Genomic DNA, 27,255 nt, shown 5'->3' on the forward strand with positions numbered 1-27,255 from the left:
GACCCTCTGTTCCTTTGCAAGAAATGGATTTACCAGACCCAACACTAGTCTTCATACTTTTCATTCTGTGATTTTGCTTCTAACGCTCACTTTCCATTTTGCAATGTAGAAAACTGTTATGGCAACTAAAACTATTCCATAAAGTCTCTCTTTCCAAAAATAATAAATAGTGTCATGGTGGAAATACTGTATTAAAATGCTCAAGTTTTCAGCCAAAAATGTCATGATACAAATTCCAAACATGATAGTTATGAAGTTAAAAAACCCACAACATTTTTGGAACATGACAATTTAATTCTTGCAAAAAAAACTAAATGTAAAAAATCCAAATCAGGTTGTTCTTGTACAGCTCGTCTACTAGACGTTCCCATTGTTTTTACTGTTGACATACATTGCAGCTGTTGCTTGGCGTGCTCTCAATTCACCTCAACCTGAGATGGATGATGACATTGGCTATTCTGAATTTGACCGCAGTCAGGTAAATAAATACATTACTATTCACAATAATGATAACATGTAATTCACAGTACTCAGTGGCGCAATTTGATGATAGGGGCAGGGTTGAATTGTATCTGCGTGAGTGGGCCTTTACAATTTTTCACTCGATACACGTCTGTCAGCTCATACAATATATGCCATACGGTATATTTATGTACATCCCAGTACATTCCTTTGGCACACGGAGGGCTGGGGTGCTCTCGGAAAGTTATTGTGTCATAAGGTCATCGATAATTGGGTTCTTTGTGTGTTCTGCTGTTTTTTGTTCTTTGAGGGTGGTGGTGCTGGGTGCAGTGTAGCACTGCAGTCATTTGCTGATGACAGTCTACTGTCCAAAGATGTAGCAGGTCAACACCAGTTCAAGGAGTTTGTTCATTGCCATGGTAACCACTGCCATCTGCGCCACAGTGTTAATGCAATGTAGGGGACACTGCCGAGATGGACTCTTTGGACTTGGATGACGTGCAGATCGCAATGAGAAAAATGGATGAGAGTTAAGGGGCTGTTCAAATTTTTTTTACAAGTGTGTGTGGACTTTTTTTAATTGTTGTCAAGCCAAAAATGTGAAATGAGGATGGAGTTACACAGCTTGGAGTTAGCTTTAGCCTAAATGTAAGAATTTGGTTGGCACCGCCCCCTTGAAACTTTAAGGAAAAGGTGGAGGCGCTACATCAGTTTTGGGAAATGGAGTACTGTCCTCAAAAATGTCAGGCACATATATACGTATATATATTTTTTTACTTTTAACCCTTCAAGTTTCGCTACAATCTGGCAGCACCATGGTCTTTTGTAGTGGAAGGCATATTATATAGAAAGAAGTAGAGATACAAAAAAAGATATGTCTGTGGAAAGGCGTCATGGTATCGTACGGTGAAAAAATTGTTATGCCCTTTTCCTTTCAAAACAATAAGACAGCAATGAGATCGGTTTTACGGAGGAGGAGGCGAGGCAGTGGGAAGCGTCATTTGACCAAAGACATCAGAGAGCTAGCATGCTGAAGGCCTTTTTGATTTTCTTCTTTGCCGAGCTTGAAGGTGCTCGTTAGAAGCTCTCAGGCTCCTCCAGGAGGCAGGGCTGGGTGGACAGAGGCACCAGCGACGGGGACAGACTGCGCAGGCCCACTCCGGGGCGAAAGTTAAGGTCCGGCGCCGGAAGCAGGGGCTTGAGGATGCTGACGAGGCAGAAGGCGGAGCCGCTGTTGGGGATGAAGTTGACCTTGTTGCGGTCGGGACAGAGAAACGGTGGGACCTGCTGCAGGCTTTTGGGGCTGGAACAAACAAGTACACTTTAGTACTTTTATAGTTTGGTTGTCAGTCAAATTAAAACAAAACTACAGAGCCACAGAAATGACAAAAACAAAGACTAATACATCCGTGCATCCTGATTTTATGCTTCAATTAAACAGATTGTGCTGCTCCTGGTGAGCTTGCCTTTGCTAACTGGGTGGGCAGTAATTATTAGGGCTCAAGGCAAAAATTGAATAAACTAATATGTACCTCCCAAAATAACCGACTGGCCAATTACTCAATTGGTCAGGCTTAACAATTGAAGTTGTTTTTCACAGATGACAAAATACTTGTCCGCAAGTGTTGTTATATTATCTGCCTACATGTGCTGCGCCACCATTTGCTTAAATTGCTCACAACTAAAATGTGTGCTCAAATTACTTTGCCAACTGTCAAGGAATGACAGAATTTGTATTTTGCACATACATTGTATTTACTTCATGGTCATGAAATGTGTGTGCACTTCACAGACTGTACTTTTATGGCTGTATATTGTGGCAACAATTGAGGCCATGTCTGGGGCTCTGTAAAACAAAAACATACAGCTTTCCCACATACAGAGACTCCTCGGACACTCTGACTTTCTCACAACCCTCTGGAGGTTCTCTCTTGAACGTGTAACTGTTGTTGGGCCGGGGAGAGGCGGCATATTTTGGCAGAGGTGAGCAGGGGCCCAGCTCTGAGGACATACACATTGGAAAAGGTTATACCTACCTATTACATTCACTTCAATTCAATTACTAAGTACAGGACTTGAATTAGTACTTCTATCAGTACACAAGAATACGTATTTCTACTCAAGTTTGTGTCTGCACATCTCATTGTTAGAATAGGCCTCTTTGGCACATGTGATTAGCTCAGTGGCTTGAGCTATGGTGTTTGTTCTCTTGCTTTTACTGGCGTTCCCTTCTCTGTAACACTCTTTGCACACACATAGCATGAGTTAAGACTAGGTCACACACATTATCACACAGAGGAGGAATCCTGGAGGTGGGTGCAGAGAAGGCTGTCTCGATCTTTCGGACATATACATGAAATATTTAAACTGAGAAGGCCTCCTGGTCATTACTATTAGCATAGCGAGTATGAAAGATAAAGTGGGACAAATATAACCATCACCTTTGTCCTCATAGGGGCTGCCGCCGCCGCCAACCGCGTCGTTGAGGACGGTGAGGTAGGATGGTGAGATGGAGTCGGGGCGGCTGCTGCTGTTACTGTGGCTCCCGCTCAGGCCGCCCCCTGAGGGGGTCTGCGTGTCGATGCTGCGAGTGCTGCTGCTGCGCCGCGGTGGGACGGGAGGTGGCGCGCGGTGCCCGTCCGGAACGTCCTGTGGCTATCAGGCAAACACAAGGCACAGTGTTCCGGCAAGATGGACTGATTTAGTAGGTTTATGCCACACTTGTTCAGTTGAATTTGGTGACATCGTAAAAAAGCCGTAAAAGCCTGCAAGTCAAACTGTTTTTCAAAGTGTTATACGGATGTCACCCACAGCGATGGCCTCATCCTTCTCGGGGGTGTCTCGAATGATGATGCGCTCAATCTCCTGGTTGAGACCCTCCACACTGTTGCGGAAACGAGGAGCGGAGGACTTGGCTATGGGGATGGGGATCAAAATGGTCTTGGGCATGGGCCCCTGCGGAACACACACACAAAACATCAAAGTAAGAAAAGTACGTAAACTCCTCCTTTTTATAATGATTTCAAACACATTATCCTTAAAGATAAATGGTTTACAGATGATAAAAAAAATGTCCAATGACTATATAACTTCAATGCAGTTCCATGAGACCGATTACTACTTTCCACGTGGGCACTATTGCTCACCTGCGACTGCATGATGGCATGGCTGCCATTGAAGGGCGACTTGCGCTCTTTGTCCCTCCGATGACGGCTGCTCCGCTTGCTGCGCTGGAGTTGCTGACGCAGCTTGGCGATCTGAACGACACATTTGCTTTTCACTTTCATTCTCTCTTCATATTTTCAATGTGAAATTAGAAAATGAAAGTTTGTGACGACCTCCTTGAGCTGATCGGTGCTCCCGCAGGAGGCCGAACGCTTGTGAGAACCACGCCTCCTCTCATCTGCCCAGGCCCTGGGGGTCTGACACACAAACACAACACTCAAGTACAGTTGGACCTTGACTTACAAGTTGAGCTTGAACAAAGTTTACCTGTGTGGCCTTGTCCCTCATGTAGGAAAGGTGTTGGTGCTGGCAGTCGTCCTGAGGCCAAGGACCTTCCAGGTGAGTGCCAGCGGTCGCGCCCTGTGAGGGCCACAGCTGGGCGAGATGGTGAGGAACGGACAGGAGAATGAGGAAGGTTCCAAGGGCGGCTGAAGGGGAGGACGGATGATTTAGTTTAAGGCCACTGATGATTTCTGAGGAAGGAGAGTAGGAGGTGGAAGGTTGTCCTGGAAATGTAAACATGACATTGCCCACCTGCTTTGCTTAGTTAGTCGCCTTGTGCGTCATGGTACCAGATTGATGTTAATCCCCACCAGCATTAACACATTTTAAGGTGGGTGGGAGGGGGTAGTGGGAAGACACAGGGGGGCAATGCCCGGCTGACCCTGATAAGCATCTGCTGACACCATCTTCTAGCATCAACATTTTAAACAACAGATATGCAGAGAGCACATGTTCCAATGCTGTATCTAAATTTGGTCAGGGTCTTTGACCAGTGCAGCTGTTGCGAGGGAACAAGGCCAAACACAACCTCTGCCTAGCTTCAGCCTAGACCGCAATATTAGTCCTATATCTCTGTGTGTGGGTGTACATGATATATACACACACACATAAAGTTGTGACCAAAATCACTACCCCTTGTTTCTCCACAGAAAATGCAATTGACAGCATGTTTGATTTTTGAGAAACAAATACACTAGACCAAAGTTCACAGGTTTTATGAGGATATTATATGGGTAAAATATAAAAGTAAAAATTAGGACTGATCAATTTGGCTCACTGGCCATTAAAAGTAAATAATGCACCCTTTCTGAGCTACGACTGCCAGCAACCTTTTAGGGTCACTTCACAGGTTTCTTTTATATCAAACAAATGGTTTTAGGTTATTCACCTGACATGTTTCGGCGGTTTCTTCCGCCTTCATCAGATGAAGGCGGAAGAAACCGCCGAAACATGTCAGGTGAATAACCTAAAACCATTTGTTTGATATAAAAGAAACCTGTGAAGTGATTAAATAAGGAAAAACAAAATGAACTTAGTACAATTAACCTTTTAGGGTATTTCGAAAGCTAAATAAATGAACCCATTAACCGCACTAGTGACATGTATTATAGGTGTCCTACTTCTGAGTACAACTGCTGGACCTTAAAGCTGGATCTTAAAGGGGATCGAGTGCGCAGCGTGACTTACCTGCAAAGGTGAGTAGATACGCGGTGCGCAAAGTAGCATGGGAGCTCGTCGTCCACCCGACTGATGCTCGCCGCCTTCTAAAATGCTACCGAGGGTAGTAACAGAACGAGGAGGGCATTTGCCGATTTTAAAACACACGTAAAAGGTGAAGGAGAATCAAATTGGTACACATATGGCGTCAAAATAAGCAACGCTGGATTTTTTTTTTTTTTTGGTAGTCGCGTTGCACTGGCGGCTAGCAAAAACAAAAAAATAAAAGATAAAGGGCTTTGCGATCGAAGGGAAAATGTGGGAAACGGAAAAAAGACGATCTTTGCATTAGGTGGTATTCGGAAGGGGTAAAAAATTACAGAAATGGGGAAAGACAGAAAGGATAAAAAGAAGGTAGAAGGGCGGTGATGCTCGACTAGCTTCGCTTGGCACGATGGGAGGAGGACCAGTGTAAAGCAAGAAGAATTAGATGCAACTTCCGGCGAGGGCTTTCGATATAACCCTCGTAATAGATTCCTTTTCATTGTAGGTAATACCAAGAAGCGTTGTAGAATGATTACTAAATGTTTCTCAATCATTTCCAGTAAATTATATGAAAAAATAATGCTGGGTAGTTTAGATTTTTTTTTTTTATTTGCCCGAGTACCAGTAACAATAAGATTGCACTAAACACAGCAAAATGAAACAAATTCTCATTAAACAGTTAACAATCATGGTTAAGGTGGGTGAATCAAATTGCTCGATAGTAATTCTACTTTTTTATTCTTGAGACCATAATGAGCATTTTTAGAACAGTATGTTATTTTTAAAAAATATTGGTGCTCTCCAATTTTAGATGACCCTTAACAAAACAAGCGTTGTAAATGGAATACTGCATACTTGGGCGTACATGACAAATTGTAGTTGAGGTAATGTCATATCTTGTAGTCGCCTCTTATTTTACTCTGAAGGGCGATAATGTGTTTCCGGTCTGCCTGACTTTGATGCCGACAATCGACCGCTGACGTCGCTCACCGACGCTCTTCGCTCGTGCTGATGCTGCAGTTGCTAGGGCGCGGGAGCAGAGAGCAGAGACGTAAACAATTTTTTTTTTGAGGTGGGGGTTAGAGTTGGAGGAAAAGATCGCCCTCGTGTGGCCGAATCCATTGTTATTCTGCAAATTTTGGATGGATGGATGGACGGGGAGACAGACAAACATTTGGCATTCACATATTTCCTGATATTGGACGGAAAATCAATTTGTTAGTATCTGAAAAGCTTACCTAGTTGCTGCTCAGGTCTCAAAAATATTGATTGGCGCCATCTGGATGTATCTTTGCGGAATCGCTTTTCACAGCAGAGCTTGCTACCTTTCTTATATGTACAATCAATTATGACTCAGCTTGCAAACGTCACATGACCAAACACAGAGAACACGAGCTATTTGTAATAACCTCAGTACCTGTTATATCATTTTCAATTGGCATTAAGTGGTGAAATGGCCACCCCCTAAGATCTATTTTCCTACCAAATTCATGTTCCGCAAATGCAATAATGCCATGTATGACTTGTGGGGGCGCATAGACCATTTCATTATAAAGAAAATGAAATGACTTGATTATTCCTTTTCCCAGGATCATTTTCAGATGGAGCAGAGAGCCATGCTTTACTTTTCTCTTGGCCAGGCCCGCACTATAATGAAATATTTCTGAATATAAAAACTCACACTATTATGACCCAAACAGATAAAACTGAAGTTTTCATACATTTATTGATATTGTTTTCTTCCATAGTGTCTTGAAAAGGTTCAGGGAAATTGTATCAAGCAAACGTGTAGCGAGGGAATCCAAGGTCCTCGATGTCCATTGAATGCAACACAGAATCCAATAAAAATATGCAAATAAATGCAATAATGGGTTTTTTCTTGCATACAAATTACGGATTACAAAAACAAATAAAAACGTGTTAATTGATCCTGAAGTGGTGCAGAGAATACAGAATGAGTACCACATACAGACTGTAGTACAGTCACTGTACACATAAATACGACGTGCGGTGAGGTTCATGACTGGGGAGGCACTGACGTCGTAGCCTCCCTTGCCTCCTCTAACCGCACATCCCTGCCGCTACTTTCTTCTTGCGAAATCTTCTTTGTCCCATGCCAACGCACGACCTAAGGAGATGCTGGATTTATTCCTTCCACTTCGCACATCGCTCGGCTCCAGGGAAGGCAAACCTACCAACAAAGTACCTAGAGCGAACTCACCTATATTGCAGTAATTGTAGAGGGAATGCCTGAAAAAGAAAAGCTATTCTACTTCGCCTAGGTCCCGGTGCATCCTCGGCCTAGTCACCTAAGCTGGACTAGGGGATGTGAGTAGTAGGGGTAACAATTTGGAATCTGCGCCAATTGGCCATTTAGGGTCCAACTTTAACGTGTGTGGTGCAATGTGCTGTTGCATGGGCGAGGCTACACCTCATAGAAGACTGAGCCTGGATTAAGGTCCTTCCGCTCTGGACCACCACACCCTGCGTGCTTTGTTCCTAGAGTCGGAACTCAGGGGGGCCACATACTTACCCCCTGAGTCGCCTTGACCCTTCGTTAACACCGCTAGGTATCCAGGTCAAGCCACTCAGGGCAGAAGAGCTGGGGATCAATCCATGCCGATCAGAGTGAGAACCAGCCGCGGTGAACCGCTGCCTTTCTCCTCCGATCAGGGTTCAAGAGCACTGGAGCCAGCCCTGACTAAGCAGTGCCTCCCCAGTGCTCTCCTCCCGGTTGTACCTACAAAAAAAAGGCTTCTTTCTTCTTGAGCAATCTTCTTTGTCCCATGTCAACGCATGACCTAAGGAGATGCTGGATTTAATTCCTTCCACTTCCCTGTGCTTCATACACCGCAAGGCCCCAGGGAAAGCCAACCTGTTGTTGTTGCCAGAGGGTCACTATTTCAGAAAGTTCCTACACTTACGGTTCCCATTCATTCAGGTTCCTGGTGGCTCCCTCTTGTGGGTCCCTTGTGTACTACCTCTCATTCTCCAGCAGTTACTCAAGGTAATTTGGATATACTTTCGAGCGGCCGTGAGCGTAGCTTTATTGGATTTCAGATTATTAGTCAAAACCTATATTAATATTCTTAACCCTGAGTAGTGTGTCTTCAAATATGGCTGCGTCTTTTGTCCCTGTTGAGTACAAAAGTTGCTTATCCATTTCATACCATCCACTATCTTACTATTTTACTTGTTTTTTTTTAATCCCCTACACTTTTGATCTCATTGATTTTAATGTTCAGCTGTGACTGTTTATTGGTATTGCACTTCTTTTTAATTCAAACATCTAACTATCACATTTCATTTTATTACTGTACTTGACATCTGGGGTTCCCATTGGCAGAGTGTACCATTTGCTGTGGTCTCTTAGGATCACTGCAATCTCTACAGCATTTTTTTATTGGTATCCTATCTTACCTGAATGTCCTTATTTTGGGTGTCCCTTACACTCACGGTACCATGATTTTTCCAAAATGGCCGCCACGCCGTCCGGTCACCCTTGGGCACCCCTGGTGGCGATCCGTAGCATTGCGTCCGATTGAATTTATCAATCATATCAGCAGTCTCCACACATAAAAACACTCAATAAAGCACATGGAATCAAAAACTTGAAGTCCCGCTGTCCGAATCAAACCTTTTAACTCCGGAGTTGCTATTCCTTTACTGATGACCTCCTGTTTCGACCGAAAATCCATAGTTGAAAATCGTTTGGATATGTAATCCTCCATTGTAAAACGAAATGTAAAAACTGGTTGGCGTGGGGGGGAACCGAATGTAAAAGAAAATAAGTGGACGACTGCACCTCACTTGCTCACTGTAAATTGGAACTGGAGATCTCTTATTCTACAGGTAGGCGCATGAAGCATCCCGGGATCACTAGCGCCCCCTGCCATAAGGCTGGAGAACTTTTTTCGTAGCCTCCGTAATGTCTCTTTTTGTTCATCTTAAGAAACACGACGTTACAGACAGATGACATAAAACACTAGATATTCAATACATCATCTTAACTACGGAAATTTGTTAATATAGCCTCACTGTTTGAACACTTAAACAGCGACATAAAGACAGAGAACAGTTCTGTCTAACTGCATAGCCTGTCAACATGGGCAGCCGTGTGATTACGCAATTCTCGGTGGCCGAATTCATTGTTATTCTGCAAATTTGGATGGATGGATGGACGGGGAGACAGACAGACAGACAGACAGACATTTAGCATTCACATATTTGCTGATATTGGAAGGAAAATCAATTTGTTAGGGTCTGCAAAGCTTACCTACTTGCTGCTCAGGCCTCAAAAATATTGTTTGGCCCCATCTGGATGTATCATTGTGAAATCGCTTTTCACAGCAGAGCTTGCAACCTTTCTTATATGTACAATCAATTATGACTCAGTTTGCAAACGTCGCATGACCAAACACAGAGAACACGAGCTATTTGTAATAACCTCGGTACCTGTTATATCATTTTCAATTGGCATTAAGTGGTGAAATGGCCACCCCCTAAGATCTATTTTCCTACCAAATTCATGTTCCGCAAATGTAATAATGCCATGTATGACTTGTGGGGGTGCATAGAACATTTCCATTATAAAGAAAATGTTTGAGTTGATTATTCCTTTTCCCAGGATCATTTTCAGATAGAGCAGAGAGCCATGCTTTACTCTTGGCCAGGCCCACACTATAATGAAATATTTCTGAATATAAAAGCTCACACTATTATGACCCAAACAGATAAAACTCAAGTTTTCATACATTTATTGATATTTTTTTCTTCCATAGTGTCTTGAAAAGGTTCAGGGAAATTGTATCAAGCAAACGTGTAGCAAGGGAATCAAAGGTCATCGATGTCCATTGAATGCAACACAGAATCCAATAAAAATATGCAAATAAATGCAATAATAGTGTTTTTTTTCTTGCATACAAATTACAGATTACAAAAACATACTTTAGTTGATCCTGAAGTGGCGCAGAGAATACAGAATGAGTACAACATACAGACTGTAGTACAGTCACTATACAGTGCTGAGCTACAGCAAAACAAAATTACTTAAAGGCTCCAGCAAAACAAAACTACTTAAGAGAAAGTCAACCCCGACATTTTCTTTGTAATAATATGTTGTGTGCAGCCCAACTAGTTGAAACACATTGCTTTGAGTAATATTTTATTTGTGAAATATGAATTAATCCTATTTTTATCCATCTCAGGGGCGGTGACCATTTTGCCACTTGCATACAATGACATCCCAGCCAAGTGTTAGAACACAACCAATCACGGCTCACTAGTTTTTTTTAAACTGAGCTGTGATTGGTTGTGACCTGAGAACCTGGCAACTGTGATGTCATTTTCAGTTGCCAACAAGTGACAAAATGGCCACCGCCCGAGATGTCAATTTTGCTGTCTTAACCCATATTGCATGGAATCAGAATAACTAATGTGGGCACATAAAACATATTAATGTAAAGAAATTTTTGGGGTTGCCCCTTTAAAGAAACACACAAACAAACATACTGTAAAACCACCCATTCAAACATTAAGCAATGTGACCAGTAGAAGCACAACCAATATTCAGCGTGTTTGGAAGGGGGTTTAGTATTCTTTGTCGTTCTCTTTTTTTTTTTCTCATTTCCAGTACAGTTCCAAGAAGCACAAAGTCTCCTGGTTGTGATTCAATCAAACATGAAGGCAAGTGACACCGAGACAAGAGATTGAATTAAAAATTGATTGAAAATTGAAATGGATTGAATAAAACAAAAAAAAAACGATTCATGGTGCGATTGTGTGGAAAGTGGGTGGGGAAAAGTCCCAATATTCTCAACCAGTCAAACGAGCTCGATTGTTGGTGCCCCTGGGATGGAAAACGAAGGATTGTCATTTGTTTTTCCATTTCAAACAGGGGCGGGGGCAAGGTTGATGATTGTGACTAATCGTAAGTGCAAAGGAGATTGACATATTCAAAATATGATTGAGGGTTAAAAACAAAAAAGGAGAAACATGACGAGCATCTAAAAGCTACATCCTATTGCACAATTAAACTTATGCGATGGTACAGAACACAGATAGTCCACGACGACAGGTCTTGCATACAAAAATCAAATAAAAAATTACAAATAAAACATCGCTCTGCCTTTTAAGACCGTTTCTTCTTTTCAAGAGGGTCTTTGTGCTTGAACGAAAACAAACAAGAGCACATGATTGAATTCCGTGCGGTGGCGCCGTCACGGCGAGCAGGGCAGGACCAAACGCCGATCTCATCGGCTCAAAGTGCACGTAGGGAGGAAAGAAAACAACACTCGGATGCTTGTGAGGAACGGCTAGAACAGGACAAACGAGCGGGAGAGAATGCTGCATAGCTTGGATTGCGTTTAAAGCAAATGATGTTCATCGGAGAAGACACAGCAAGAAAATCTAATTAGTGTACTGTACATGGGACTCGACTCTTAGTGTACTATTCCACGTAGCTTCCTCTTGCTGATTCAGACTCCACCCCTTCCCCGCCCCCAAAAAACGTTGTGTTTGTTCAGTTTTCAACAGCTGGTGGCCGTACACTCACACCAGAGTGTCGCTACGCTCGCCAACCATGTCTCCACCTCGCAAGTAAATGGCTGAAGTGGACTTGGGCCGGTTGTGGCTGTGGCCTTGGCCCCGGCCGGACCCGCTGTTGTTGTTGTTGACCTCGAGCCCCCTCGCGTCCGTGGAGATGACCCAAGTGGTGGGCCGCCATTTCTTCAGAGAATATGGCGTCTTGACTCGTTTCTTGATCTTATCGCCGGTGCCCAAGGAGCTGCCTGGGTGCCCTAAGCTGTCACCTGCAAACAGAAATGACACGTACTATGAAATGAACACTTTTATTACTGGCCTCATGTGAAGGTGGTTGCTTTGTGTCTGATAATTGAACTGGTGAATACACTTGTTTATGTACCATGGGCAAACCAAGAAAACGACCGGCTCCTCAATCTTTTAAGATTGCCAACTGTGATGTCATTTTCATTTTTAAATACGGACAGCTACTCATGTACACAATAAAGTGGAAGTGTGAGCCGGTCGGTGTCTCACCTAATGAAGCCAGGTCCTGTGTGGTGAAGGACAGGTCCAAGGAGTTTGGTCTCTCTGGCCTGCGAACTCTGGGCTGCCTAAGCAGGGACTCTTCTCGCATGGTGACCGTCACCGGGAGGTCCGGGGCACCGGAGGCGAGTCCCGCACTTTCTGTCGGGGGCCCCGTCGGAGCCCCGCTTCCTCCTTCCATGTCCTCGTCTCCGCCTCCTTCGCTTTCACCTCCGCTCTCACCGTCACCCCGGCCGTGGCCCGTGTTGCTGTTGTTGTTGTTGGTATTGGGTCGAGCCGAGCGCAGCGCGGCCACGCTCGAAGACGCGTCCCTGGGATCCGGCTGCTCACGGCTCAGAAGTGGCTCGTGTTCGTCGGGGCTGGCCGTGATGATGCCCAGGCTGAGTCGACTGTCATCGGACTGTAACACTCCGTTTCCGTTGGGAACGCCGGATCCTCCAAATCCTGCATTTCCGCCAATGGCCGCAGAAGAAACAAGCCCGCTGTTGTGACCGTTGATGGCGCCATTAATGCTGCCGTTAGCGTGCACGTCCCGTAGGGCAGGTATATTATTTATGCCCGTGCCCCGATGAGCTTCTGTATCCACGTTTGGGCCCGTTACCGCACCGCCGTTAATCTTTGATCCCTCCACCTGCCGAAGGTTGGACTTTCCCGATCGTCCAAACTTGAACCTGAGCGAGGAGGACGAAGACTCCTTCTTGGCTGGCTTGCTACGCAGGGACAAGCTTGATGGCCTTTTGGGCAAATTCTGCTGCTTAGGCAGAGGGAAGACGGCGGCAGGTATGGAGGCGGATGGTTCAGCCGTACCCGAGGCTTCGCTCGCCATCTTGATGAGAGGATAGAGCAAGCTGGAACTACCCGGGCTTAGCGGGTCTGGCGAGCAGAACTGCTTTTGCGAGTGTTCCATCAGGTTCTCGTCCGAGCTCTCTTTCAGGTTCTTGTCCACCTCTTTGGGGTCAAGCTTGGTGGTCTCCAAGTCGTCCTGAGTTAGGTGGAGGCAAACGGGGACCGTGTTGCAGCCCGTTGGCCCCTCAGACTCAGAAATAATAGTGGTGGTTGTGGTGGAGTCTGAGGGGCTCCCTCTTAGACCCAAGCAAGCCCCACTAGTGCTGCTACTCTCTGGGCTGGGCAGGCGGGCGTGGGCTTGCTGCTGGCGTTCTTGGTTGATGGAGTTCCTGTTCCTCTCCCCGGTCCCACCCCCGATTCGGACACCTGCGGAACTCGTAGTATCGGCCTGCGCGTTTTTGGCCACGCCCTCATGCTCTTCAATATAAGTGGAGGAGTGATCAGCATACGGGCCAGACTTGGGTGTCACGCGGTTTCTAGATGGAAAGGGCGGGAAAGTATTTCTGGTTTTAAAGAGCGAGCAGGCAGGCAGGCAGGCAGGCAGGCAGGCAGGCATTTCATTGAGAAGAGAACCTTAATTAAGATTTTTACCTCTCATTGTGCAGAGTGGTAGACATAGGGTTGAGCTTGGGGCTGACGGATTTGGAGCGGTCCCAAATGAGGAGCAGCTCGGCCACCCGTTCTTCGGCACACTGGGCTGTGAGGCGGGCTTCCGCGTCCTGGTCCCAGCAGTCTTCCATTGTCTCTTTCAGAGAGCGAACAGCCTGCCAGAGAAGAGATGAGTCGCATTGTAATTGCCAGAATACTCATCGTTCTCAAACTGGCTTCAGAGTCCGCAAAATATTTTGCAAATACTTCCTTTCCTATCTATCCTGTGTCTCACTAGCATCAAACTTTTTAATTTAATGATTTCTTTTGTTTTCAATTTTTTTGATATACTGCTATTTGTGTTTTTCCCTTTCCTTTCCGACTCAGACGTTCCATACGCACATACCAAGCTGTTCTCTTTCCAGGCCTCTGGAAATTTGGGCCGCTGTTTCTCCCTTGACACCAGCACTTGCATGTCCTCGAACGTCGGGTGGTTCCCTGCCTCTGCCTGGAAGGCCATCTGGTACTCTGGTACAGATTCGCCTAGAGGTGGTAAGGTCAGGAGGAAAGATGTGCAATTTGGGGGCTGTTTTTTATGCTCATACAAAAAAAAAAATGCATCTGTATATGAGTGAAGTCTTACCGGGGAAAAGGTCTGTACATCTCATGAAAGTCTCCCAGTAGACCAGGCCCAGTGCATACATGTCCACCTGTTTCAGCGCAGACTCACAATCCCTCAGATTGACTGCTCCTTCCAGCACCTCTGGCGCCATGTAGCGGATGGTGCCCACCTACAAGGCGATTAAGAATGGGAGAAAACAAAACGAGTCCTTATTGCTATGCTCCACTACCATCTCTTTCATTAAATTCTCCTTCGAGTACCTGTAACTAACTAGGAGTCTGCTCTCACCTCACTGATAGCAGCGTTATCTTCCTCGCCGTGGCGTGTTGGCCTGTTACCCGTCAGCTTCATGGACAGCCCAAAATCGATGATTACACAAGTGCCGTCGGCCTTAACGAGAATATTCCGACTGTTCAGGTCCCTGTGGGACACTGCTGGCTTGTACGTGTCTTTGAAAGAAGGAAAGAAGAAATGCGATATAAAATTCCAGACAATGCCGTGGCGGTTAGGCTGTTTCTATAGTTCACTGGGCAAAAAAAATTAGATTTATTAATACGGTCATACTGCCTAATATCCCCTGCCTGAGCAATCTTACTGACCAGAAATACTGAATCCATTTTTCTGATCGCAGCTCCACGAACAGCGGGCAAGTCGTCCTTCCTTTTTACTTTGCGCCTGTCACTTGCTGTCCCTGCTTATAAGCCTCGCTGACTGCTGTGATGAGTACCCCTGCTGATTCCGAAGAATGAGGGCCAAAGGAGTTGCAGCTCTGTTTAGCTGTCACTTCTGCCTACCAAGAATGATTTCACTAAGCCTGGGGAATATTCATATCGGCTCACTTCAACCTTCTCTCCAATTTTCCTTCAATCTATAAATAGGCCCGGGTACACGGAGTTGTACTGTGCAGACAGGAAGACAGGGATTTCCAAATAAGTCAAACAAAACTGGCTAAAAGCGGAAAAAAAATCTTGCTCCGAAATGCTCGTAGGTCTAAAAACCTGTGGGTATGATTTTTCCGCCAGCTCACCTCCTTTGAAGAGTTGCGTGTGCATGTACGCCAATCCACGAGTGACAGAGTGAGCAAGCCTGCAGCTGTTGACCCAGTCATTGGTCTGAACGCTCAGGTAGCGGCTTAGAGATCCCTAGGGTAAGAGAGAGAAAAAAAGAGGCACCGTTGTGAGATGGGAAACTGATGAGGCAGAAAAAGTCAATTCGATTGCAAGTATAGCACTTAAGCTTTGACAAAACGAGATGTGACGTGTGGAGGGGATTGCTCAGTCTTTGCCGCCACTTCAAAACAAGTGACAAGCTGCTTCACCACATCCAAGTGATGACACAGGTTGTTTATTAGAGCAAATAATTCAGCTTATATTATACTTCGACTTTTTAATGGTAGCTTTTAAAACCCTCCATGTCACGTTTTATCATGAACTGTTTCCTTCTTAAGGCTCACTGAGCAGCGAAGTAACCTTCGTGATGGTTTGCTCATGGCCTGAATGTTGATTTTTTTTTTTTTCGTCAGGGTCCTTTCAAAGTCGCAAACTGTCGCAAGGACGTAATTAATAGTCGTCAACTGTTTTTATTTCGTCAAGAAAAACTTTACAACTTTTTGGAATCCCTGACAAAATTAGCTACGTGCGCAAACTCTGGCAGTTGATGGAGAGGCGCACTTTGTCATTTCCTTACAATACTTTCCATGACCAAGAGGATGCTTTGGTTTGTCTTTATAGAAAAAGGTACTATATACAAACAACAGTGACTAAACTAGTCACTTCACTTACGTGCGGGTAGTAATCCATGATGAGCAGGTACTCGGTGCGCCCCTCTGGGCCCGTCCGCTCATCAGCGCCCACAAAGCGGGCGATGTTGTCGTGCTCCAGTAGTGGCAGCCGGTAGATGGAGCATTCATTTTGAAAGTTCTGCCGGTTAGCGGCTGTGAAGACCTTAACGGCGACGGGTCGTTCATCGAGGGAGCCGCAATAGACAGTGCCGTATCGACCCCGGCCGATCAGCTAAAAAAAAAAAAAAGGGGGGGGGGGGGGGGGGTGGGGGGGGTGGGGGGGGGGGGCAATGGAAGGAATTCAATTCATGCCTGAAAAGCTATCTGCCTTGTTCCATGAATTGGATGGCGGACTGTGCACCACAGCATGACTGCTAACATTACACATAACAAATATTCAAATTCAAATCGGTGGTATCTGCCTCCTGGGCTTCTTTTATTGTTGTTGTAGTGAAGTTGGTGAAAAAAATGGACAACGGTGCATTTCAGAGTGAGAATTGGATAACAGTGAGCCATCCATAGTCAGATAAAAGTCATATCATATCATAATAATAATAATATCATATTATCATATAATATGCTGTCGTTTCTTATGTGCATTCAGTTACTGGTGCTGTTTTCATCTCATCAGTCTGATAACAAGCATGCCTAGACTTGAAGCTTGAGGTGGTGTTGTCATTTTGTAAGCGTGTTTATCATTGTGGGTGGTAGTTCTAAGTTAATTTCTCGGAAGAAGTAAAAGGCAAAGTCTGGAGTCTGGATAATGAGCAATGGTGATTCATCTTGTTCTTAAATGTGTGTGTGTGTGTGTGTGTGTGTGTATGTATATATATATATATATATATATATATATATATATATATATATATATATATATATATATATATATATATATATATTCCTTATGTGACTAGGTGGTTCTGATAATGGATGGATGGATTTCCTTATACTTAATGAAACAAATCATTAATTTTTTTCATTAATTCTTTTTGTGTTTAAGCCATAAAGAAGATTTGCTCATTTTCCTGCCACGTTACAGAATCACAATTTATTTCAATTTGAAGCAATGTCCTGTTTTTGAATCATCGTCAACATCAGATGAGTTGTAAATTGTCTCACTATGTGTTATACACAATAAGTGGCATGCTTTCTCTGTCGAACAAAAAAACTGATGCTATTTCAGAAACAGACCTCGAGAAGCTTGAGATTATCCAGGTCCAAAGAGCTCTCAGAGGCAGCAGCTTCCATCATATTCAGATTGTGAAGACCTTGCTTACTATTTCCTGAAAGAAAGAAAAACACATGCACACACAACGTACTTTAAAGTAGGTCCTCTCAGATTCCATTTATTACAGTGATTACGGCTCCACCAAAGCATTTAACAAACTTAGCTACTGAATGTGGTCTGTTCTTGCTCTCAGTGTGGCGCCATGGAAACTCACCATGCATCATGCGGTAACCAAAGAAAGCAGCTCCCGCGATGACGGCCAACACAAAGACGGTTGCCAGGGCAATGTTTATTGTCTCTTCATAGCGCAAAGTGCGAGGGTCTGCGCGGATAACAGTTTAAAAAGAATGAGCAGATAGAAAATGGCCACGACAAACCTACACAAATATATATATGTATATAGCGCTTTTCTAGCGATCTGGAACTCACAGCAACGAGCAAAGAGGATGATGCCATTATTGATATGAATAGTCTGGCTGCAATAAAAGGATTTCTGTAGCTATTAATGAGACTTATGCACTTCTATGCACAAAATGTGTCAGCTCCTACGGATTTTCAAGAGGGTTTAGATATGCATTCATTATACGTCCCACTAAGACACAAAATTTGTTCTTTAGCTATTCATATAGGTCATATGTTTTAAGTCATTAACTTGTTGGAGGACCCATGACCTGCGGTTAAAACCAAACTCTAACACCGAGTAGCACACTCCAGAATGCCTTGATTGTTTTGAAATTTCATTGGACCCTGTATTTAAGACAACCTGTGCCAGAGGCAGCCAAACAGCGCCAGAACAAAACCAAGCCTTATAAAAGTGATTTGCAAAATCAATAATAGCTTATAGATGAGTGTAGTAATGGTAATATTAATCTTTTTTTAGCACAAGTAATAATGCATAAAATTGGGGCTTGGTATACTGTATAAATGTCTAACTGAATATCACAGGTCATAAAAAAATCATATATTTCACTTCACATAAAGCACATTTATATTTTTGGTAACTAAAGAAATACGCTACCAAGACTAGTAATTAAAGGCATTCAATGACATGAATGGCGAGTTAGCCAATGAAGCCGTTGCCTCCATAGTGGCAAGAATGAAAAGAAGTACAAAAAAAATGAAATTAAAACATGAGGTAAGAATGGGGAAAAAAAGAAAAAGCTTACAAATTAAAACATGTTTTATAAACCAACATGCTGAAATCAGTCATTCTTTCTTTCTGACTTCCTCCCATGTTTGACGTCTTGTCACCTGTCTGCTAAGTAGAACAGTCACCAAACCACCCGCAGACTGATAACACAGACAGACGCCTTGCATTCCAAGGAATGCGGAGTGGCAACATAAATGGCAGCGTGTGTGTATGTCTACGCTCCACCTCCTCAGACAGAACACACACTACATTTTATTCACTACTAGATTTAGAGGAAGGAACAATTGACTATACAGCTGCTTGCCTAGCTTGTTAACGTTCCAAAGTATGAAGACTAAACGATCAATGCTGAACTGTTAGTGTGTGTGTGTGTGTGTGTGTGTGTGTGTGTGTGTGTGTGTGTGTGTGTGTGTGTGTGTGTGCATACAGATTGGCTGTGCAGTGGTGGGACTGGGAGTCGTCAAGTCTTCTGTGAAATTGACATTGCACATGTCAGTGCCGCAACAGCAGAAGTGGTAGGTCCCGTTCTGGGTCTGAGGCAAGAGATTGTTCACCACGCAGCGGTCATCGCGACATCCTTGGTGGTCTCCAAGGTGGGACCAACAACCTGGTTGGGGTGGACAATGACAGATGTGGCAATCTTACGAGGGGAGAATTTAGATCAGAGTGCCTGATTCTGAGGTTTACATACGTGTGTGTGCTTTATTTCATACATTGTAACTTGTGCCGCATATTCTACCTTGTTTGACTAATCGGACTTCGCCCGGTGGACTTTTCTCCCACAAGCCGAAGCAATGTCTGCCCTTGGCGCATCGGATGGTGGTGTTCTCGGGCGAGACCCGGCCCTCGCCCCCGGCCAATCGCTCCACCTCCGACTGCTGCTGCTGGTCAATGAAGGCACACTCTCGCTCTTCGCCCTGTGCCGCTAAAAAAAAAGAGACAAGATCATCATAAATCATATTCAAAAGTGCACTGCACGTGTGTTTTTATCGTTCGCCCACACCGCTACGTTTTACAAAATAAACAAGACCGTGGACACCGATAACATTATTCACCACACAATAAGTTTTATACTAGCACCATTTAAAAGTATGCTGAAAATAGCTCTTCAGGGTTACAAGCAAATGTGTAACTGTTACACATCCACACATCAGACATTTCAACTCAGGGTTGCTTGACTCACCCCCCGCAAAAGCACGCTTCCCTATTTCCAGCCAAACATCAATGCAAATGTCAATTACATTTTGGCCTAAAGGTCAGAACCCAAATGGAAGCGCTCACACAGAAAGGACATCACAATCCAGTATGTTTGCAAGCGTTAACTCACAGGCGACACTCATCGCAGACAACAAACAGACGTCATTCCATTGCTTACACAAATATTAAAAACAGCTAAAATATTCAAAATAGACAATCATATTTATTTCATAGTGGCACTTCAATTGGTGAAATCTGTTCATTTGTCGAAAGGCCTGATTGAGAGAAAGCTAGTGTGTGGGTTTGTTTGAGCTCCATGGGGGAAAAAAAAAGATTCCTTATTCCCAAATGGCCAAATTTTCTTCTAACGCCATATACAACAACCAAAGACAAAAATCCTTTCTTCCATGGATCAATTTCCTTGACGACGCTTCAAAATTCCTGGAAATGTCCTGCTGAAGGGAGGGCTGGCAGACATTAGGATACATGTTGCAATGGAGGAAATATATAGGGACAATGGAAGGAAGTGACAACACCCGAGACAGTAAAACAAACACACTGACATTGTTGGCTGCTGACAGGAATTCAAAAGTTTCACCTATCCTTTGCACTAATTGATTTTATTCCTGTCTCTTTTTGAATGTAAATGTGAAAAAAAAAATCATCTACTGTCATAATCTACTCTTCTGTACAATACCGTTATCCGAGGCTCGAAATAAGCGGATTCTCATCACAGCTGCAAGTCAAATTTCGCATCGTGTGCAACACGGCAAAAGGCCGTTTATGTCGGAAAATAGATAGAGCTGCCAAAAGTTACAAAATCCCTGAAAGCTCACTCGGTATGCCCATAATACATTGAGAATTGAAAAAAATCCGAGGGCTTTTTAGATACGCATCCCTCTGTGCGGGACTCGGCAGGAGGGGAACGCAGCACCCACGGGGGGTCCCTCATAACTGATTTGGGGAGGAGAGCCTGGGTTAGGGTAAAAGCCTTTCCACCATACTGAAGCATATTGCCGCGACATGCGTATAAAGTGTGGATGATCAATGTGTTGTGCAATTCAGATTATTGTATCAATGGATTTTGCGCTTTCACATTACCAACATTTCTATTCGAATTATTGTCCGAGTTATCATAGGTTCAGAAACGCACAGCCTTGAAGCTTGTATTAAGTCGCAGGCGAGTTGCTCAAATGAAATATTTTTCTTATATTTATTGCCCTTTTTTTTTTTCTAAAGAACAAATCCTAAATTTAGGGTTAAAATATGTTTGAAATTGCCACTCTGAAAGTGTTTCTGAAGAGTCAAATGCAGTTTGCTGCGATGCACAAAGTAAATTCTAGAAACTTTGCAATTTCAACTACAAGAGCATTTCTACAGGTCATTGGTTGTTGTTGCTGCTTTGACAAAATTCTTTCAATCTCTTGGGGACATTTCTGGTGTATGGCCAATCCCAGTGTTTATCTCTGATTGGCCATGGCAGCCTCTGCTCCCTCCCGGTCGTGCTCTGCAGAGCTTGAGCCCAGCTTCCATTGCTCTACTGGCAAACCCAGTCAAGCGTGACACGTGAGAGAGAAAGGCAACGTCATATCAAAAGGCTCAAGTGTGGCTCTCTTTCCAAGCTTGTTCATTGGACGATGACTGGCACTTAGTGGGCACCCCTGGCCCAGATATTTGCTCAAACTCACCCCCTCCATCTATCCCCCACTCTAGCCCAGTAACCCTCCTCCCCGGAGCTGGTGTTCCCGCCCTCCCCCACAAACAACCCAACCCCCCTTCCGCTCAGCCTCATTGGTGAAAAACAACAGATCTAATCTGACCTTATTTGCCAAGGCCCAGAGGAGTCATGCAAGACACAGCGGTTAGAATACTACAGGGTATCCTTAAAATCTGGACACATGGGCACTTGACGGCAATGTGGAGTTATTGAACTGAATTCACGTGAAGCTTGCAAAATGCAGCAAACGTGGCATCGTGTCAGAAATCCTACTGAGGAGATTTGCAATTCAATCATTTATAAGGATCTGTATGTATCTATGGAACTCCAATTAAATTCCCAGAAGATATTTTGGGTGATTACTCTTACCACTTGGATCTGACGTTCCTATTATTACGGAAAGTCATGCTATTTATTTATCTATCTATCAGCCCTAATCTACCTACTACAGCTTCTGTTTTGGTGTGTTCTCATTGCTGAGGTGGATTCAGGGGGCCTTTGCTGACACCCCCGATATTCCAAGCCTGTTTAAGGATGGCAGGGATGAGGTGGGGGGGGGGGCAAGTACATACTTAATCCATGCCATCTGTTGCGTAACGACAACCACCCCCTAAAAGCGCCACCACTACTCAGTCTGTGTCTGTCTGGGTCTGGTACGGTTAGGCTAATCCCAGAGTTGATACTGCCCTCAAATCGGAGGGCCGCAATTACTGACCACAATGCTTTTGTGCCAGAACCTGGCTTCCACCCCCGCTGTCCCAACCACCCTCCGTATCCTAACTTTCACAAATATGTGGTGAAAACAGATGAGTGAGGTGGCGTGCTGTTACACAACAAGGGGATAATCTCAAATCATTTATGAACAAAGCACATGATGATCGCCACTGGTCTATCCCAAATGTCTTATAGGGACAATTACAATACGGAAAAGTTCATTCAAATGTCTGTGAAATGTCAACTAAAAAGTCATTGCATCATACCCATTCGATTTGAGTCGTACCATGTTGACTCAAATCATAATCCCATGAAGTCAGACCAAATCTAATTTGTCCACTTTTCAAATCGAACCGTCCTTCGTTTGGCAGCCAGCACCTCAAAAACCGCATCAAATCATTTATTGTAGAATACATAGCTAATGGAGGATCAAAATAATCGACACCTATTTTAATAATCAAGTCATGGTTTAGAGCCATTGTTTTATTTCAAATGATGTTTGGTGTCCAAAATGTCGTTTGTTTGATTTCAGATAGTGCAAATAGCTCTATTAAACATGTTTTCAGCAAGCATATGGAGCTCAGCTGATGATTTTGAAATGTTCTGCTTTATTTGGACCAGACAATCAAATTACGTGTGACCCCAGTGTAATACAATTCATATATACATCTCAGACCGCAATTCATGCTTTTCCTAAAATGCTACTCTTCAAAGAAAACTGCTGAAACTCTGCCCTAGGACCTTCTTGTGATACTGTATCTTTACTCTTGTTTCAATTATTAAATACTTGAAGAATCTTACAATTGGAGAGGCAGAGAAGCGAAAAGCAGGCTTTGGTTACCCTTCTTGTCAAGTGCACATGACTGCCACACGCCGCTGAAAACAAGAGGACATCTTTGAAAGACAAAATGTACAGGAAAAAAAAAAATCATGGCTTCATCAAGTATGAAATAACTTTGCCTGATTTTGATTTTCAGCTATTTTTGATTTTGGATTATCTTTGATGGGCTTACTTCCCTTCAATCTCTTCTTAAGGAGGCTCCTAGCTCTACACATGACTTGGCCAGCCAAAAACCTTCCACTTCTGGTCTTAACAAAGTCCTTTGTGTGTTTTGGGTCATTATCTTGCTGCATGGTAAAAGCTCTCCCAGTCACTCTGGTGCCACCATGTTTTACAACTCCAGATTAATGAGCACGTCTCAGAAGAAGCCATGCAAGCCAAAGCAAAGACATTTTCAAGTTTTACAACTTGGCTTGCCTTGCAGGCATGGTTGGGATCATGAGCAGATGCTTTCTTTTTGAAACCTTTTGCCTTGCAGTCACTCTGTTAAAGGTGAATTTGTCTCTCTTCAGCCCATAAAATATTGCCACATCATTTTTTTTTTTAAAACAGGTTTTGTGGCAGAAAATTCTATCACGATATAATTCATATAGTAGGTCGATATTGATAAATATGGGGATGCAATACCCTCTCATTGATCGTCCCATTAAACTTCATTTGTTGTTCATGCAATGTCACAAATGAAGTGTTGATCACATATCAATCGTGATATATATATTGATAACGGAATTATCGCCAAGTTCTATTTTGAACGCGATATATATGTATGTTCAGAGAATCAGAGAAGAATAGCAATGTTTAAAATGTATTTTGAGTGAAAGTTGTAACATTCAAGCACATTGGTGCTTTAAATCCATACATGTGCAAATCACAGCATTTTGAAAAGGGCAGTAAAAGCGCCGTCCCAATTGTTCTTCTATGGTGTCGAAAAGCCCAGAATTTAACAGTTAGCCTTGTATGATTGCGAGGCATTCAAATTTGCCGGAGCGTTTCATTTGAAAAATGAATACCCGTTCAAAATGTTTTAAAACGGCCCACACAGATTTGCATCAGCTAAAGACAGATTTTTCTTTTCCTTTCAAGCTTTGCTCGCAGAAGAAAAAGCCATTATTGCACTCCAGTGGTTACTGCTGTTGAAAAGACGGATGCTCTGCATCTGTACTCGTACTTGAAAAATACAACAATATTGACACAACTTTAACATCACATACAGTCAAGCATACAATTTCCAGACAAGTCAACTTGGAGGGCCGTCAGCATTGTAGACATACGTTAAAGTAAACATGGCTGAGAACAGGAGCCAAGTGAACCTTATCTCAAAGAAATGTTCATGATTTATGTTTCTGAACATTCACTTTCATCACGATTGCAAGAAGGAATGGCACAGCCCGTTTGTTATTCAGAACTCTTTTTCTGCACCATAAGAACACAGTTGCTAAGAAACGTTACATCTCACATGTTGTGACTTACATATTCACACTACCCCAAAATAAATGGCATAAGATCTTTCTGCCATATCCCATATAATATGCAATCCAAATTAATTTGATAGTTTTTTGCAAATTCTATAAGAATAGATTTTCACATTTGCAATAATGATAAATATGTTTTTACCCGACCTCTCTTGCGCTTAGAAATTGTCAATACGTTTTAGTCTCCTCTTTCCATATCTCACTCATCTCCTCAATATATTTTCTGCTTGGAGGGAAACACAAGCTAAACCAAAACAAGCTGTGATATAACCCAAATATTGAATCCAAAAACAAGCATTTTTGGATGCGGGTGAATATCAAAATAGAAACACCAATCCTCATGTACAAGTCATGGTTTTATCAATGGCTGCCAAGATTGGTTGACTAATCACGCAGACGTGTCTATTTATGCATTTGTCTATTTGGCCCTGTCTTTTTCCCTTGAAAATGCCTCATCTCCCATTTTTTTACGCAGGCTATGGGCTTTCAAAAAAAAACAAAAAACAACAACACTGTTTTTGATTGCTGTGGTTAACATCGACCGGCAAGAGCACAATAATCACCTCGCCGGTCACACGTGATCATGCACAGAGTAATACCTGGGCAATTTGGGCTGCAACTAATGATTCTTTTAATGATGTATTGATCTGTTGATTTGTTTGTCGATTACTCAATAAATCAGAAAAAAATGAGTTTCCATCTTTGTATTAATAAAATAACATGATTTCAAATTGATAGTGCAGATGCATGTTAAATAGGATGATTAAATCGGCTGATTATGTTCAACTGGACGATAGTTTTACCGTTATCTACTCTAACCATTAAATGTACACAAGACTTGTCTCATTACTTACGAGTATGTACCATAACCTTAAATATTTATCATGAAATTCGTTAATTTTATGGACCTGTCATTCAAAAAATAGCAAATATTTTTCCCCCCCAAGCAATGCAATGCAAGTTGACCTGGGTGTTACTAAATTACACACAACTTTTAGTCACAATTTTTTTTTTTTAAAGTAAAAACAGAGCGCAACTAAAATCAAACACAACTGTGTTAAATATGACACATTTGATAACTGGTAACACAATCACACATATGTATGACAAAAAAAGAATAATTCCAGCACACCAGCGAAGCCCGTACCATTACCTATGCTCATTTAAAAAAAATTCTATCCCTCCCATGTACCAACACATTCCCTGCATACACTATTCCTCCATCTCAGCACAGCCCAAGCGAGCATCTTATCATGCTCAAGGTCTCACAGAAGCCTGGCCTCAACCCAATGTCTGGAAAACGGGGGAGGGGGTTGGGGCACAAGTTGGCAGACAAGGCCTGCAGTATGTTTGGCAGTGTTTTTCCAGGCCTTTGTACACAGAACGATTAAAAAAGGAGCCGGTGTGGGTATTTGCTTCAGTGCTCAAGATGAGTTATCTGTGAAGGCTACTCGACAACAATGAGATGAGATCCACCGAACTGTGCAGAAATCCCAGAGAAGGGGGCAGGCAGGCAGGCAAGAAGATGATATTTTGAAGGGATTTGAGATTGTGGAGACTTCAAACCGGAACCACACTAAGTGATATCGAGTGACGTGCTCGGTGTACATAACACTATAGTACAGTAAATGCATTAAATATTTACAAGACAATAATCTATACGCAACTAAGCCACTTACCAGCCACCGGGGTAAGGAGAAGAGCCAGGCAAAAGCCGAATTTTGCCAGACACTGCATCGTTGTAGTTCGGCCCACAGGCATGATCGTATTGATCGACTTTGGTCTTTCACTTGGAGCTAATCCACACACTCGATGTACTTTCTGGTCCTCTTCGTTTTGCAGTCACCACATAAATGTTTCTTCCTTCAGTCCTCAGGTCGAAATGCTCTTCCTGGCGTACAGCTATACATTTGATGCTCGCTGTGCCATCAAGCGGGGAGTAAACAACTTAAGTTAACGCCGTTCCGTGATTAATTGCTGCATAAGAGCTATGCGCTTGAGATGTCGGGCGTATAGAAAACGCAATTGCGAAAACAAGCCATCTATACAAGCTGACATGCTAGCTACTGGACGCCAGTCTCCTGATGCTGCTGCTTCAAAAAAAAAAAAAAAAAAAAAAAACTTGGCTTAAGACGAAAAATGTCGCCTAAAACGACGGATATGCCATTTAATTATCCATGCACCATCCGCTGATGTCCACCCCTGCGTCTGCTCTGCAAACAGGACGTTCCCATGTAATTACACGTTAGCCAATTACTTGGCTAGGTAGCTAAATGTAGTAGAAGCTCCCCATTAGCCGACTGCTAGCGAGTTCGTCCTCTCCTGCGTCCCAGCTTATTTCTCGGTCTTGCAGGGGAAAAAAAATGCTTCCAATCGAAGCGACTTTTTAGTCTTTCCACACACGAAAGGAATATCACTGGAGAGCTTTGCAAGCGGAGGTGGGGGAGAACGTATATCTCTGGAGCTGATCTTCCCCGGGGCGGTCGACTGCGCTGGTTCCAGACGCTTTGGAGCTCCGTTAGGCAGACAGACAGACAGGCTGGGGCGGATGGGAACGCCTCGTTTATTTGCAGGCTTGTTTGGACCGCTCGTGTCCGGTATCGTGTTGCTGTGGGTTGGCGTCGGGAGGGCGGAGAAGGAGGAGTACAGTAGAACTGAGCCAAAAACGGGTACCGCAGCGCCACTGTGCCGCAGACGGTGCGCATAACACCCTGGAACGAAAGGAAGGGAAGGTTCCAGGCTCCACAGCGTCACTAATTGAAAAACAACAACAACAACTGTATTTGTATTTTTGCACCAGTTTACACAAAGTTGGAAGCATGCAATTGCCTGCATTCCAAATTCCTTTCACTGGAAAAAGATC

At 43.5% G+C, this 27,255-nt stretch overlaps 2 protein-coding genes across 2 annotated transcripts; both read right to left on the reverse strand.

Annotated features, from left to right (window-relative positions):
- Nucleotides 1-273: 273 nt before the first annotated feature.
- On the reverse strand, nt 274-9,003 carry fam117ba (family with sequence similarity 117 member Ba). Its single transcript, XM_049755852.2, has 9 exons — nt 8,810-9,003; nt 5,158-8,739; nt 3,955-4,160; nt 3,801-3,884; nt 3,609-3,719; nt 3,274-3,417; nt 2,904-3,117; nt 2,343-2,463; nt 274-1,765 (listed from the first exon to the last, which is right to left on the reverse strand). Exons 3-9 carry the CDS (start codon nt 3,973-3,975, stop codon nt 1,540-1,542), a joined length of 921 nt encoding a protein of 306 aa, XP_049611809.1. The 5' UTR covers nt 3,976-4,160; nt 5,158-8,739; nt 8,810-9,003; the 3' UTR covers nt 274-1,539.
- Nucleotides 9,004-9,912: 909 nt separating this feature from the next.
- Nucleotides 9,913-27,032, reverse strand: bmpr2b (bone morphogenetic protein receptor, type II b (serine/threonine kinase)). The gene is made up of 13 exons (XM_049755842.2): nt 26,072-27,032; nt 19,191-19,376; nt 18,879-19,058; nt 17,516-17,623; nt 17,265-17,356; nt 16,075-16,305; nt 15,321-15,435; nt 14,582-14,742; nt 14,315-14,462; nt 14,078-14,214; nt 13,675-13,847; nt 12,229-13,559; nt 9,913-11,981 (listed from the first exon to the last, which is right to left on the reverse strand). The coding sequence occupies exons 1-13, from the start codon at nt 26,151-26,153 to the stop codon at nt 11,722-11,724; spliced, it is 3,204 nt and encodes a 1,067-aa protein (XP_049611799.1). The 5' UTR covers nt 26,154-27,032; the 3' UTR covers nt 9,913-11,721.
- Between the last annotated feature and the right edge of the window lie 223 nt (nt 27,033-27,255).

The sequence above is a fragment of the Syngnathus scovelli genome, chromosome 2 (genome assembly GCF_024217435.2).
Source record: "Syngnathus scovelli strain Florida chromosome 2, RoL_Ssco_1.2, whole genome shotgun sequence".
NCBI classification, from domain to species: Eukaryota; Metazoa; Chordata; class Actinopteri; order Syngnathiformes; family Syngnathidae; genus Syngnathus; species Syngnathus scovelli.

Excerpts from the sequence above, each read along its gene's own strand:
- fam117ba (XM_049755852.2), bottom strand. The coding sequence starts at position 3,975 with ATGAGGGACAAGGCCACACAG. Across the intron at positions 3,418-3,608 it reads ATGCCATCATGCAGTCGCAG|GGGCCCATGCCCAAGACCAT; the intron begins GTGAGCAATAGT and ends TGTGTTCCGCAG. Across the intron at positions 2,464-2,903 it reads CAGCCCCTATGAGGACAAAG|AGCTGGGCCCCTGCTCACCT; the intron begins GTGATGGTTATA and ends GTATGTCCTCAG.
- bmpr2b (XM_049755842.2), bottom strand. The coding sequence starts at position 26,153 with ATGCCTGTGGGCCGAACTACAACGATGCAGTGTCTGGCAAAATTCGGC. Across the intron at positions 17,357-17,515 it reads TGGTTACCGCATGATGCATG|GAAATAGTAAGCAAGGTCTT; the intron begins GTGAGTTTCCAT and ends TCTTTCTTTCAG. Across the intron at positions 14,215-14,314 it reads ATGTACAGACCTTTTCCCCG|GCGAATCTGTACCAGAGTAC; the intron begins GTAAGACTTCAC and ends TACCACCTCTAG.